Genomic DNA, 15,704 nt, shown 5'->3' on the forward strand with positions numbered 1-15,704 from the left:
ACTCAGGAGAGATCTACATTTGTCCTAGACCTAACCTATATTAGACAAAGAATAGACCTAGACTTCAACTCGATTAGACCTACACTGTATCTAGATTGGTCATGGTCAGACACAAGGTAGATCAAGACTAGACTTGTACGAGACTCATACTAGACCTAGTATGTTCGATACTAGAATTAGTCTGAATTTAGATTGAGCCTACATTATAACCATACGAGGCCTGGACTAGTATTAAACTAATTATCGACAACAGCCATGGTATACCTAGATTAAGATACTAGATTAGTCTCAGACTGGTCTCTCTACACTTGAACAATACACATCTTAGATTTGGACTACAAAAGACCTAAACTTGAACTAAAATAACACGAGACTAGACCCTTTGGAGACACATACTGGATCCCGACATGAACAATATGAGAAATATTCTTGAGCTATACTAGACCCAGACTAGAGCATAACAGATCCTCACTGGACCTGGACTGGATTTAGACTCTGGAAGCCTGGGTCTAGGATTGAGAGTCTCAAATCAGACCTAAACCATACCAAAGACAGATATATGTAGACAATAGTAGGGCAAGACTTGAGCCAGACTGGACCTCGACAGGACATACACTTCTCAGTATTAGACCTAGATATAAAGTAGGCTAAACAATTTTACACCCATGCTAGACTAGACATGGAATGGACCTAGAATAGAACTCTACAGTGACTTGAACATTTGACGTAGACCTGAACTAGACTGAACACAGAATATGACCACACCAGATCCCAACTGGTCAGTACTAGACCTATACTTGAACTATAGTAGACCTTGACTAGATTAAGCGTGTGATAGCGGTGTCTAATTAGTGTTGCTTGTTGTCTGCAAAGTGTGCAAAGACTTCCTCCTTTTGTGCGTCAGCCTGTAAGAAGCTCGACTCTTTGACCAATTTCAATGATTAACCAAACAGCCGTTCGGTAATGAAAGGCACTGATTATTCCTCCCCTGCCTGCGCCGCGTTTCTCTTATCAATAAAAAGCGCTGGCGTCTCTCATCAAGGAGGAGAAATCCATGGAAATCCGACGTGCTGACACAAAGCGACTGCTGAAGCCCAGCAAATCTGCCCGCTTAATTGATTATTGGCGCCGGAGGCGGGTATCTGTGAGGTGCAGAGGGCCCCAAGGGAAATAATGGAAAACAGATAAGATGAAATGCTGGAGAATTGCCGTCGCCGCTGCCGCCCGTTTGTATTAACGCCTGGCCCGTTTCCTCCCGACACGCCAACAAAGCTTTTCAAAATTGGCCAAATCGAAACGTAAACATGATGTAATCAGAAAAGGGTCGGAGAGACTTTTTGATTTCCAAAGTGACTCCGTTGTGTGCCTCCAGTTCAAAGTGTTCCACTGGGACATCTTCCCTTTTGTAAAATACCAACGTCTTTACTTCAACTTACAAGTCCTAAATGCGCATGTTTAATTCACTGCCTTGTTTTTATTTCAGTAATGCTCTGGTTATGTGGCAGGCCAAAATGACTTTGTAAAGCTTCATTTAAAAACAATAGTTCAAAGTAATTTTTCACTAAAAGTACTAAGCAACCAACAAACTATACTAAACTAAATAATAACTCGACTGAACATTCATCTATTTAACTAGCTAAAGTCTCAATAATGGAGCAAACTAGCCAACCAGGAAACCAGGTAACCAACTAATTTAAGAATTAACCCAGGAACTCACCAAACACTCAACCATGGAAGTACAGTAACTGACTGACTGATTGATTGAATGACTGACATCCAAGGAACCAAGAGCCAAGATACAAAACCAATCAAGGAAATGTACAACTATAACTAAAAAACTAACTAAACTAACCAACTAAAAACCAAGGAAACAATCTAATCAGCCATCCAACAGACTTACCTAATGACCCAACATAGAAATGAACTAATAACCAAATAATGTTGGACTAGGCTCCGACTAATAAATCATAGAAGGAACCAGCAATGAAACCAACTGAGGAATTAAATAACTAAGCGGCCAGAGAACCACCTAATTGACTGAGTAACCCATCAGACTGATTAGTGAAATGACCACCCACTCAAGGGCTAAAAGGTATATATTTGTTGATTTATTGTTAGCGTTGTATAGCTTACTCGTTCAGATACCTTCTATGTCATGTTTTCTGTGTGTTCCAGAAGGCATCATGTGATGTCCTGTTTGTGTTTGGATGAATCATGACGGATTTACAGTGGTACCGTATGTTCCTAATCAAGGCATCTCCCATGGAGAAGCAAAGATTGAGAGATTATGTTGTGTTTTGGGGAAAAGCCGCAGGCCGTCATTGTCCTTAGTCCTCCTCACGCATCACCTTTTAAAACTGTATGTGGATGTGTGAGCAGGTGTTTGTGTGTGTGGGTATCCGTAACAGTAAAGTGGGTGTCATTCGCAGCACACTCAAAGGCAGTTTGAAAGGGTATTTTCGATTTATTTGAGTGAGGTAATAGAAAGTCGAAAACAAGACATGCGACACAAGGCCATCTCTGTTCAACACCAATGAAAGAAATGTGACAATACCTGCTAGAAAACCGACCCAAAAAATGCACTTATGTGATTGTATAGCTTTCTAAAGCAATACACTGATATCATGCACCTAAGAAAGAGGCTTGCCATGTGACATTGGAGCGCAGCCATTGAGTTTGGAAGGTTATCTTTCAAAATCAAGAGGATTCTTGCTTGGACATATATCAGGGAAGTACTGACCACAATAAATGGTGCTGTTTTACTATTGTAAAGTAGTGGGTGGGTAACTAACTGACGAGCAAACTAACGAACAAACTAATATTGACCAATTAATCAACTAACACCGAGTGACCGACCAGCTAACCACTTAATCTAATCAAGCGAACAACTAACTATCTTATCAACCAACCAAGTAATCAAATAAATAACCAATCAACCAAGGAACCAAATAACTAATAACAAAAAGAGAATAATGAATCCCTGACGAAGAAACCAATAAATTAACAGAACTCTAACAATTGACTGATTAACATTTTCTACAAACTAACGAGGTAAACAAGGAACTAAATAACTTGCTGAGTCACCCACAAGGTAACAAGAAAACTGAGTGAACAACTGACGAATTTGTTAACTAACTACTGTAAAGCCTCGGTTTTCGAACGTCCCCGTTTTCCAACGAAGATTTTTAGATTTTTTTTGCTTTCGTTTTCAAACAAAAATCGGTAGTCAAACGCCCCCAACAAAACCCGGAAATAACATATTGCTCTTGGCCAGACCAGCTGACCCACGACACGCTTTGTTGTGAATTCCCACGCCGCTGAAAAAACCCGGAAATAATATAATGCTCACGGCGCAAGCAGCTGCCTCAGCCACTACAGGCTTTTTTTTTGTTTTGTTTTTTGTAAAAAAATGCTTCAAAAAGCCCTTTTTTATAGGCTTGGAACCCATTATTTCTTGTTCCATTCATTGTAATGGGAAACATCGATTTGGTTTTCAAACAATTTACTTTTCGAACCGTTTTCTGGAACTGATTGTGGTCGAGAACAGAGGCATCACCGTAACTGGAAGAGCAGGCAATCAACTAAGTAGGTAAATTACATACTAAGTACTGGAGTTGATAAATGAGCTAACTAAGCTACCAACTAAATAACCTATAGAGTGAATGACTGGGCAACATGCTAACTGCAAAACAAATTTACCAACTAAGGAGCTAGGCGGCACGCTGGGGCAGCTGTAGAGCGATGGCCTCGCAGTTCTGAGGACCGGGGCTCAATCCTGGCCCCGCCTGTGTGGAGTTTGCATGTTTTCCCGGTGCCTGCGTGGGTTTGCTCCCGTATCCCAAAAACATGTGTAAATTGGAGACTCTAAATTGCCCCTAGGTGTGATTGTGAATGCAACTGTTGTCTGTCTCCATGTGCCCTGTGATTGGCTTGCAACCAGTTAAGGGTGTACCCTGGCCCCTGCCCGATGACAGCTGAGATAGGCTCCAGCACTCCCCGCGACCCCCGTGAGGATAAGCAGTTAAGAAAATGGATGGATGGATGGATGGATGGATGGATGGATGGATGGATGGATGGATGGATGGATGGATGATGGATGGATGGATGGATGGATGGATGGATGGATGGATGGATGGATGGATGGATGATGGATGGATGGGTGGACAGACCTACACTAAATAGCAAAAAGGCAGCTAACTAACAAATGAGCATACCAAGAAATCAACAAGTTGGTGACTAACTAATAAAGCAAGCAAGGAGCTAATAAACCAACCATGCAACTAAAAGACGAGTTCTCACCTCCCGTTGAATGAACAGAGTGGAGAGTGTGGACATGTTAATGGTTTTGAAGGAGCCAGCTGAGAGGCAACACTGTGGCTTATGTGCGCCGCTTGACACAAGGTTATACACGCACACAGACACACTCAACAACCTGCTGCTGAAAGTGTGCAGCGTCCTGACAAAATGGCGGTGTTGACATCCAGCCAGTGTGACTGCCAGTAGGACGCATCCATTAAAAGACACTTTAGTCCATGGGGCAGGGTGGACTACTGCCACTAGAATGAACACACACAGTCGGTCATGCATCCTGGGAATTTATAGCCATTCTACCGGTCCAGGAATATAAGCGGGACGTGCTGTCTTGTCATTCAGCTGAGTTTCTGGTTCGGAGGAAAGAAGCTGGTCGCTATGGCAACACCAAGGCATCATTGCCGCCACTCTCCAGTGATTACTTACCCACATAAACCCCATAATCCACATGAGCGTCGTGTCGTTTTGTGTTATTGCCGTCGTCAATGTGACACGCAACAAGGAAGTGCCCACTGATTAGCATTGAGGGGAAAGTTATGATTGTGATAATTATGGAAGCTGTTGAATAATGAACCGTATAGTGGGAACTGTAGAAGGGAACGCCTTTTATACTGCAGGTGTTGCTAGCCGTGTTGTGTAAAGATTTCCGACCAGCGTGTCGCGAGGCGTTACGGTGCCCTGAGAAATGCTCGCATTTGACTTACTTGGTCAGAAAATTATTATCTAGTTAGAGTAGTTCAGGACATGCATGAGGGCAGCAGAGCAGCAGTGAGATGTGCCGAAGGTGTGTCAGAAGAATTTCAAGTGGGACTGCATCTGGGTTCTGCGCTGAGCCCCTTCCTGTTTGATGTGGTAATGGATAGGTTGACAGGTGAGGTTAGACTGGAATCCCATTGGACCATGATGTTTGCTGATGATATTGTGATCTGCAGTGAAAGCAGAGAACAGGCAGAGGAACAATTAGAAAGATGGAGGCACGCACTGGAAAGGAGAGGAATGAAGATTAGCTGAAGTAAAAGAATATATGTGCGTGAATGAAAGGGGCGGAGGAGGAAGAGTGAAGGTGGATGACTTCAAATACTTGGGGTCAACAATCCAGAGCCATGGAGAGTGTGGTAAGGAAGTGAAGAAATGGGTCCAAGCGGGGCGGAACAGTTGGCGGAAGGTGTCTGGTGTTCTATGTGACAGAAGAGTCTCTGCTAGGATTGAAGGGCAAAGTTGATAAAAAAAAAAAAAAAAAAACCACTGGTGAGGCCAGCCATGATGTACAGATTAGAGACCGTGGCTTTGAAGAAACAACAGGAAGCAGAACTGGAGGTAGCAGAAATGAAGAAGCTCTTTAGATGGACAGTCAAAGTTGGATGTTTTGGAGACAATGTCAGAGAGAGCAGACTACGATGGTTTGGACATGTTCAGAGGCGAGAGAGAGGAAGACCAAAGAGAAGGTTGATGGATGTGGTGAGGGAGATCATGAGGACAGTGCGTGTAAGAGAGGAGGATGCACGAGATAGGCTTAGATGGAAAAAGATTGCATGCTGTGGCGACCCCTAAAGGGACAAGCCGAAAGGAGAAGAAGTTTTAGTATCTAGTTTGCTCATCTATCTATGCACGAGTTTGGCAAGCAGAACACTTAAATAATCTTCCACTTGATGGCTGAAGCTTTACTTGTTCCCCCACTTTTTTGGTTTGCGATGACGCTTCCCAGCCCAGGCGCTCAAGTATGACGCTACCATTTATCGGGACGTGTCCCCCACAGGTGAGCTGACCATGAGGCTGCTGTGGAAGTCCCTGGACAAGATGAGGTGTCTGAGGAAGCGCTCCGCCATCCCCTTCCTCGGGTTCCTCATCACCCTCCTCCTCTTCCTCAACCTCTACATCGAAGACGGATACGTGCTGGTTAGTAATTCCGACGCCTTCGCCGAGCGCGTGTTTTGTTGTTGAATAGCGGTGAATGCTCCACGTTGTCTCGCAGGAAGAAGATAAGAGGCAGCTCAGGGAGACGTCGGCCCACCCCCCGAGCGCAGAGCGATATGTGCACACCTTCCGAGACCTCAGTAACTTCTCGGGATCCATCAACGTCACGTATCGCTACCTGGCTGGGACGCCGCTCAACCGCAAGAGTATGTGCAAAGTTTTGTTAAAAAGATTTGGGGATTCCAGACACGTCTGGTAAAATATCATTAATGAACTGTTTTTTGGTTTTTTTTTTTTTTCATAAAATGTACTTTTTTTTTTTAGATTATATATGAAATTTGCATCATACTGTGTCAGCCCATATTTGCTCCCCTGCTGCACAGTATAACTGTTCTGGTTTAAAAGTGTTCATGATTCTCCATTCTGCTTGACCTTACAAACAAATACAATCGGTTAAAGTAAAGAATAAAAGTATGGCTGTGCCTTACTGACCCTTGCGGTTCCTCGTAAATGTTCCCAAAACTTAAACATGATTACCGTGAATTTTTCCTTGTCATCTGAGTGCCTGACCTGTGGGCAGGGTCCACTTGCTTGGGGTGCTTCAGACTTGGATCATAGTATTTGCACCAATTGGAAAAGGAACACCCATCGTACCATGTAGGAGCACACTAGATCAAACCAGATTCAATCAACTGTCCAATATAGTTTTTCCATTAATCTTCACTGTGAAACCGTATGAACATGACTATCACGTGTTGTTCCTTTTCATCATTAGAGTACCTGACCATCGGGCTGTCCTCCGTGAAGAGGAAGCGAGGGAATTATCTTATGGAGACCATCAAGTCCATCTTCGACCAGTCCAGCTACGAGGAGCTGAAGGAGATCGTGGTGGTGGTCCACCTGGCTGACTTCGACGCGCTGTGGTGCGAGAACCTCCTGCAGGAAATCAGCCGCAAGTTCTCGCACCACATCATCGCCGGTCGCCTGCTGGTGATCCAGGCTCCCGAGGAGTACTACCCGTCCCTAGACGGCCTGAAGAGGAACTACAACGACCCGGAGGAGCGGGTGCGCTTCCGCTCCAAGCAGAACGTGGACTATGCCTTCCTGCTCAACTTCTGTACCAACCTCTCCGACTTCTACATGATGCTAGAGGACGACGTCCGTTGCTCTCGTAACTTCCTGACGGCTTTGAAGAAGGTGATCGCCTCCCGGGAGGGCTCTTACTGGGTCATGCTGGAGTTCTCCAAGCTGGGCTACATCGGGAAGCTCTACCACGCGAGGGACTTGCCGCGCTTGGCGCACTTCCTGCTCATGTTCTACCAGGAGATGCCCTGCGACTGGCTGCTTATCCACTTCCGCGGCCTGTTGGCCCAGAAAGACGTGATTCGCTTCAAGCCGTCGCTGTTTCAGCACATGGGCTACTACTCGTCCTACAAGGGCGTCGAGAACAAGCTGAAGGACGACGACTTCGAGGAGGACGTGGTAGACATTCCTGATAACCCGCCGGCCCGTCTCTACACCAACATCGATGTCTTTGAGAACTATGATGCTGCGAAGGCTTACAGCGCTGTGGATGAGTACTTCTGGGGCAAGCCCCCGTCGACCGGGGACTTCTTTGTGGTGGTCTTCAACAAGTCGGCGAAGATCAGTCGGATCAAGATCGCCACCGGATCCGACGACCGACGTAATGACATTCTGCAGCGAGGCGCTCTGGAAGTCGGCGAGAAACTGGTTGGGACCAAGAAGGGAAAGCAATGTTCCTCGTACATCACCTTGGGGGAGTTTAAAAATGGCAATATTGAGGTCAGGGACGTGGACCACAAGATCAGTTTTGATGTGGAGTGCGTACGTATCGTGGTGACGGCCAGTCAGAAGGAGTGGCTCATAATTAGAAGTATAAGTTTATGGACGACACCTCCGCCCAGCCAATGAAGATAGCGCGTGGACTCTTAGTATATCATAGACAAAAATTTCTATTGTAAATATACGTATTTCCACTCCAATGTAAGCTTTTTGTATGTATTAATTTATTTGGATTGGTAAATGTTATTTTTTCTTTTTTTATATCTACCTGCAAGTCTCAGCTCATCCTCCGGGTCTTGTGTTTGTTGTTAGCGTGACGGTAAAGGAGAGTGGAACGATGAGCACAAAGTAATCGTAGCGTTGTTTTACAGTTGTGAGTCTTACGCTTTATTGTTAACAAAGACCACAAAGATTATTTCCGTCAATCTGTAAATGCTATGAAGTGGTACAATGGGGGGTTTTGTCAATGTACAAAAAAAAAAAAAAACGCAGAAGAGACTACATCTTTACACTGTGTCCCTTCTGGTTTAAAAAAAAAACAAAAAACAAAAAAAAACAGGTAGGCACACAAGTCAAATCAAAGGCTTTTGTCCACAAAAAAACAAAACCATGCTCGAACTGATACTCCAGCCCGGTGGTCGTATGAGAGTACCTGTTGTAAAAACAAGGAAAAAAAAAAAAAAGGCATTCGGCATCACTGAGTGCATCATTAAGTGGCCCTTCCTTTTCATGTCCAAGCCTCATGATGATCATCCAAATTGCTGCCGTACTTCGCTCACATTAGACGGCGTTCGGAAAAATAGCTCGGCCATTCAGCGGTGCCCATCTGCCTCTGATACCGACTTCTGACTAAGGCTCATTTGAACCAAGTCCTTAGTCAGAACCCATCAGAGTCAAGCCTTGGAATTTGCATAAAAAAGGCGCTTTCAGATCAAAATGGATGCCTTCCTGTTAACTTTAAATCACAGGTGGTTGAGGGTATTTTATCCATCCTGGTATGTTAGACATACGCCCAATTACTTAGTGATTGGTGAAAATGCTGTCAGAGGCCATTTTTATTTATTTTATTTATTTATTGCTTTGCAGACCACAATTTTGTGCAATCAGCCCCAAAATGGCTGCATCAAACCAAAATGGCCAACTTCTTGCTTCATTTCAAGCATGCATCCTTAGACGTTTTCATGCTTGTTATGATATGATGTCAACGGGTGCAACTGGTGGCAGGGGTAGAGTTGAAAGTTCAAAAATCTTTGCTTTTTGACGGAATTTGCCCTCAAGATGGCTGATCCCAAATAAAACAGCAACTTTGTATTCTTGAACTTGAGCAGGGTCGTGAAGACTGTCCACCCAATTCTGCGTCAATCTGTGAAACACGTGTTCCAGGGCTGATTTTTTTGCGGGGCGGGCGTGCAGGGGGATTTCCAAGGGTCATCAATAATTGACTGATGTTCAGCTGTAAACCGAATAGCCAGCTTCTTATTCGGTGCTGAACATTGATCGTTGAGATGTTTCTGCACATCCGCAGACCTCCGAACAAACTACTTCTTTCCAACCTTCCAGGAGGCGCTACCCAGTAAGGTGTTCTCTATGGAAGTAAATTAGTGCCCCCAGGATTTGAATTTGAAATGTAAAGTGATCACATTTTCAATAGTTGCTACAATTCGCTGTCTGAAATTCAACCGGCTACAATTCGCTGTCTAAAATTCACCGTCTGTGCCACCAGGCAGAACACCCAGCCAATCGCAGTTACGCTTTCGTAGTCACGTGACGTCACATACTAAGAAACCCTAACTGGATTGGCTGGCTGTTTAGTTCTGACCTGAAGTAACCCTGCCAGGTGGCACAGATAGTGAATTTAAGACAGCGAATTGTGATCATTTTATTGTAAATTTCCAATTCAAACCCTGTTTTCTGTGGCATTTCAAATTCAAATCCTGGTGGCACTAATTTACTTCCACAGTTCTAGATCTACAACTTTAAAATTCAAATTTCAGTCATCCATCTACAAACTTGCAAAACTAGGTGTTTTTGGGAAATGTTGAGGCCCCCCCCCCCCAAAAAAAAGGCAATCAATGGGTATTGAATTGACTTTTGCAAGGTAGTGAATTTGATTCCAAGGCATTATTACATTTACCGTATGTATTTCTGTATATATCTTGCAATAAAAGGGTCAGGGTGTGTAGTAGTTATTAGAAAGTGTAGTATAGAACAATGGGCTGTCCTTGAGAACGGCATCCAATTACTTTAGGTAATTGTGTCTTTCGCAGCCTTTCAAGACGGATAACAAGGCGGCAAAGTGTCGCTGTGGGAATCCCAACAGGGTTTGTCCCCGTTTGGCCCTTAATGAGCTCCCTGCGCGAAGCAACCAGAACAAGCAGGCGCCATCTTGAAGCGCTCGACGCTTTGGATATTCACTTTGAAGGGGTTTTTCCTCCCCTTGTGTCACCGCGTCTGCTCCGTGTTGTGTCAAAGTGGCTGACAGGAGAACACTTGTATGTTTTAGGATGCGGAGATGAGATTTCTCAGTGAAGAACGAGCCGGCAGTTGTTGCTTTTTTTTTTGTTCCCCCTTTCTTTTCTCCTTTCTTGATACAAGCACAGCGGCACAATTTTCCCCTCTTCTCTTTCTTGACAATAACAAAAAAAAAAAGGCCCTACAAAGCCAATTCAAACAAAATGGTCGATTTTCTGTCTTTTCGGGTATGGCTTCTTGAGACATTTTTTCTGCATCTGCATTTGATGGAAATGCCAACCAAATTTCATGTCGCAAAGTGAAACTGGGTTCAGGGGCAAATGTTTTCAAAGGATTCTGGCCTGGCGAAGAAATATGTTAGAAGAGTACAGGACGTGTATGAGGGCAGCAGAACAGCGGTGAGGTGTGCCGTTGGTGTGTGAGAAGAATTTTAGGTGGAGGTGGGACTGCATCAAGGATCCGCGCTGAGCCCCTTCCTGTTTGCGGTAGTATTGGATAGGCTGACAGATGAGGTTAGACTGGAATCCCCTTGGACCATGATGCTCACAGATAATATTGTGATCTTCAGTGAGAGCAGGGAGCAGGCACAGGAACAATTAGAAAGATGGATCCACGCACTGGAAAGGAGAGGAATGAAGATTAGCCGAAGTAAAACAGAATATATGTGCGTGAATGAGAAAAGTAGAGGGGGAAGAGTGAGGCTACAGGGAGAAGAGATAGCGAGGGTGGAGGACTTCAAATACTTGTGGTCAACAATAAAGAGCAACGGAGAGTGTGGCAAGAAAGTGAAGAAACGGGTCCAAGCGGGGCGGAACAGTCGGCGGAAGGTGTCTGGTGTTCTAAGTGACAGAAGAGTCTCTGTTAGGATGAAGGGCAAAGTTCATAAAACAGTGGTGAGGCCGGCCATGATGCACGGATTAGAGATGCAGCAGAAATGAAGATGTTGAGGTTCTCGCTCGGAGTGAGCAGGTTGGATAGGATTAGAAATGAGCTCATTAGGGGGACAGCCAAAGTTGGATGTTTTGGAGACAAGGTTCGAGTACTATGGTTTGGACGTGTTCAGAGGCGAGAGAGTGAGTATATTGGTAGAAGGGTGCTGAGCTGAGCTGCCAGGCAAAAGAGCGAGAGGAAGACCAAAGAGAAGGTTGATGGATGTTGTGAGGGAGGACATGAGGACAGTGAGTTTTAAAGAAGAAGAAGATGGACGAGATAGGCTTAGATGGAAAAAAGATAACACGCTGTGGCGAGCCCTAACAGGACAAGCCGAAAGGAAAATAAGTAATTCCGCCCACTCAGAACCTTCCCTATTTTATTTAAATTGGGTAGCAATTGGACAAAATCTCGAGGTCTAGTTCATCTATGAAGGACCAATAGAAATGGACAGAAAGTGGCCAAGTCAAAACAAAACAGATTTCCCGAGTCTTTTCAGGCACGGGTTCTTGAGACTTTTTTGTGGATCTGCTCACGATAGCCTAGTCATCAAACTTCCGCTCACTCAAAAGGGGAAAAAAAAAAGTTTCACAATTTAGCTCCACTCATTTCTCGTGTATGACTGCTTCAAATTTGGAAGCAATCTGACAAAATCTCTTGGACTTTGTAGGACCCCTGTAGAGGTCCAAAATGAGCCAAACCTGATGTTAGCGTCGGTGACGGTCTAGAGTGGCGGTATCAACACCCGCTGATGTGGCGCATGTGACACGTGCATGAAGTCATCGTGAAATCTTTTCCCGGCTCGTGTTTCCGTACAAGATGACGTCACATCATACTTTTGTCCTTGATTCCCGTCCTCCTCGTTGCTGCTGTAACTGTAAGATGACGCGTATATTTTTGTACCGCTATGCTATCGACACGTTGTATGATGATATTGTGTTTGAAAAAGGAGACGGATTAAACCCATGAATGAGCAGTGTCGTGTTTGCGTTCTTTCATTGCGCAATATTGATACGAGAGTCGAAACGTACGCAATGAAATCATCGGTTTGTGACATTTGCGGTTGGTTGAAGCATCTAGAGACTAATGTTTAACCGCCGGCTAAGAACATCCATTATTCATTTCAATATTCATAGTCTGCTGTTTTGTTTTTTTTTTCTTTTCCCCAACTCGAGAGCATCCGTAATGAACGCTGGAGGGGCGGCTCACTGGCTCTTTGTTTTTGATTTGCATGAGGGACACACACATCAGTTTTTCTCTTGTACCTTTAGAAGTCTTCTGTGTATACGGAGCTCTTTACACACTGCATCCACAAAGTATTCAGTGCTCCAATCTACACAACAACAATGTAATGTAATGTAAATCACAATAAATACACCCCCCCCCCCAAAAAAAAAAATTCTAGACAACACTCCTACTCCTTAATGACAGTACAAAAACTTTTTTTTTTTTTTTAAGTTTTGCAAATCGATTTTAAAAAAAACAAACTAGGAAATCATCTTCATGGATTAGGGCATTCGGAAAGTATTTTCAGTACCTCAGTTTTTCCACATTTTCTTATGTTACAACCTTATTCCAAAGTAGAATCAATTAATTTTGTCTCTATGAAATTTGACATTACAGATCAAAAATGATTGCTTTTGAAATATTTTCCATTTTATTTAATACAAAAACGAGAAAATTATGTTAATACAGGGCATCAGGAAAGTATTCACAGTGGTCCATTTTTATTGTAACACTGATTATATTAACTTCTCCCCTTCAAGAAGTCTACCCAACATCCCTTAATGATGCATTTTAAAAAAAATGGAAATCACATCAGGGCGGCATGGTGGATCAGCTGGGAAGCATTGGCCTCACAGTTCTGAGGACCCGGGTTCGATCCCAGCCCCGTCTGTATGGAGTTTGCATGTTATCCCCGTGCCTGCGTGGGTTTTCTCCGGGCACTCCGGTTTCCTCCCACATCCCAAAAACATTAATTCATGAAATTAAAATTAATTGGACACTCTAAATTGCCCCAAGATGTGATTGTGAGTGCGACTGTTTGTCTCCACACGCCCTGCGATTGGCTGGCAGCCAGTTCAGGGTGTACCCCACCTCCTACACGTTGACAGCTGGGATAGGCTCCAGCCACGGCCCGTGACCCTTGTGAGGATGGCCGGCTTAGAAAATGGATGGATGGAAATCACATCATGAGTGTATGCAGAAGTTGTTCGTAATGTTTCACATTTCCCACATTTTCATATAATGCTCCAAAATAGAATAAATTCATGTTTCCTCAAAGTTCTATGGACAACACCGCATGATGGAAAATTGTTAGTTTCATTTCACAAAATTAACAAATGTCACTCGACTTTTCTAATCTCACAGTCCTGTCAAATGGTGTTAAAATGTCCCTTTAAAAAAAAAAAGAAAAAGAAAAAGAAAAAAGCTGTCTGAGTGACATTTGGACTGCAGTGAAGTGTTAACGCTGAGCAAAATGTCAAAGCCAAAGCCCGCCGGGTGCCGTTTAGTTTCACATCACATAAAAAAAGCTGCCAGATGATTATTTTCATTATGTGGAGCAATTCAGTTTTGATTTAATTTTGATTAGTTTAATTAATTTGGGCCCCCTATCAGAAGGAACCATTATTTGGTGAACTAAGTCTCACTTTTTTTTTACTTTTTGGGTGAGGAAGGAAGTCTTATTTTGGGAGAAAGAAAATATTACAACATTGAAGTCATTTTCATAGAATAAAAAGATTTATTTTTTGTGCCTTTTTTGTTTCATTTTGTTATCTCAGTATATCCATCCATCCATTTTCTTTGCCACTTATCCTCACAAGGGTCGCAGGGAGCGCTGGAGCCTATCCCAGCTGTCAACGGGCAGGAGGCGGGGTACACCTTGAACTGGTTGCCAGCCAATCACAGGGCACATGGAGACAAACAGCTGCACTCACAATCACACCTACGGGCAATTTAGAGTGTCTAATTTATTTTACATCTTTTTGAGATGTGGGAGGAAACCAGAGTGCCTGGAGAAAACCCACGTCGGCACGGGGAGAACATGCAAACTCCGCACAGGCAGGGCTGGGATTGAACCCGGGACCTCAGAACTGTGAGGCCAATGCTTTAGCAGCTGATCCACCATGCCGCCATAGTAAAAAAAAAAAAAATTTTCCAAAAAATCCTCATTAGTATAATACATGTATTTATTTTGGGTGGTTTGGTGAGTGCCTCCAAATTGGATCAAAAAAATTTTTTTTTTTTTCCACACCAAGTCAGGTTAGTCGTGTCCTAACTAAGCCGTAAATACAACTCTATTAAGCTTTGAGAAAAGTTCCATATAACAAAATTATATTTTACACTTGTACCATACTGGATTTTAAAAATCCAACAGTTTAAGCCCTGTAACATCATTCTCAGTCGGACATTTGAGTGATTCTTTTGCAGACCACAAGAGGGAGCCCATGTACGTCGCTTTGCGACTCTGGTCTACAAGCCACTCATAGAAAAGCTGGATTTGTAGTTCTGTGAACGGCGATACGATTAAACGCATACGACAGAATTCTCTCTGCACTCCCGTCACGTTACACGATCGCTTCCTGGTCTCCGGAGACGCGGCGTTGCATCCCAACATTTCCCATTTGCCGCCCGCGATATGCGTGCGCGGCGTTTGGTGCGACAGCTGCCGTCCTGCGAGCGAAACAACCCGCTCGGAGACGTACTTGAAAGCAGACGAGGCTCCACAGGGACGACCGCCGTGAGGCTTTGGTAATCGGCGCCGTCACCAGCTGGACGGGAGGAATCCCTCCTCGAGGCAAAACACTTTCATTGGCGACACTTAAACCCAGATGAGGGGAACAGGAGCGAGCGTGTAATTGGGGGTGTCGATGACTTTTTTTTTTTTTGGGGGGGGGGGGCAAAACAAGGCATTTGGCAGCAATTAAAAGCATCGTTTGCCAAAGGGCCATTCGGAGGCGGGGGCCTACTGAGAAGCCTTCTCTAATCTCAAATCCAAATACCAGAGCACCGTGGAAGGAAGACGATGTGGAAATCTTGATAAATGATTTCGTTCTTGTGCAAACCTTTGAGTCGTAAACGCGCCCAAAGGAAGGATTATATCAGGAATTAAGTTTTGGGGAGCAGCACGGTGGATCACCTGGTAACGCGTTGGGCCTTACAGTTCTGAGGCCCCAAATTCAATCCCAGACCCGCATGTGTGGAGTTTGCATGGTCTCCCCGTGCTTGCATGGGTTTTCTCCAGGTGGGCACTCGGGTTTCCTCCATGCAAC

At 44.1% G+C, this 15,704-nt stretch overlaps 1 protein-coding gene across 1 annotated transcript in view; it reads left to right on the forward strand.

Annotated features, from left to right (window-relative positions):
- Window positions 1-9,767, forward strand: part of mgat4c (mgat4 family member C) — a 136,186-nt gene extending 126,419 nt beyond the window's left edge. Inside the window, exons 5-7 of the mRNA XM_061823724.1 lie at window positions 6,068-6,207; window positions 6,284-6,431; window positions 7,001-9,767. Coding sequence (XP_061679708.1) covers window positions 6,079-6,207; window positions 6,284-6,431; window positions 7,001-8,157 — 1,434 coding nt within the window. The 5' untranslated portion in view covers window positions 6,068-6,078 and the 3' untranslated portion in view covers window positions 8,158-9,767. The remainder of the gene's footprint in view (window positions 1-6,067; window positions 6,208-6,283; window positions 6,432-7,000) is intronic.
- Window positions 9,768-15,704: the final 5,937 nt, after the last annotated feature.

Source organism: Syngnathoides biaculeatus, chromosome 6 (assembly GCF_019802595.1).
Source record: "Syngnathoides biaculeatus isolate LvHL_M chromosome 6, ASM1980259v1, whole genome shotgun sequence".
Lineage (NCBI taxonomy): Eukaryota > Metazoa > Chordata > Actinopteri > Syngnathiformes > Syngnathidae > Syngnathoides > Syngnathoides biaculeatus.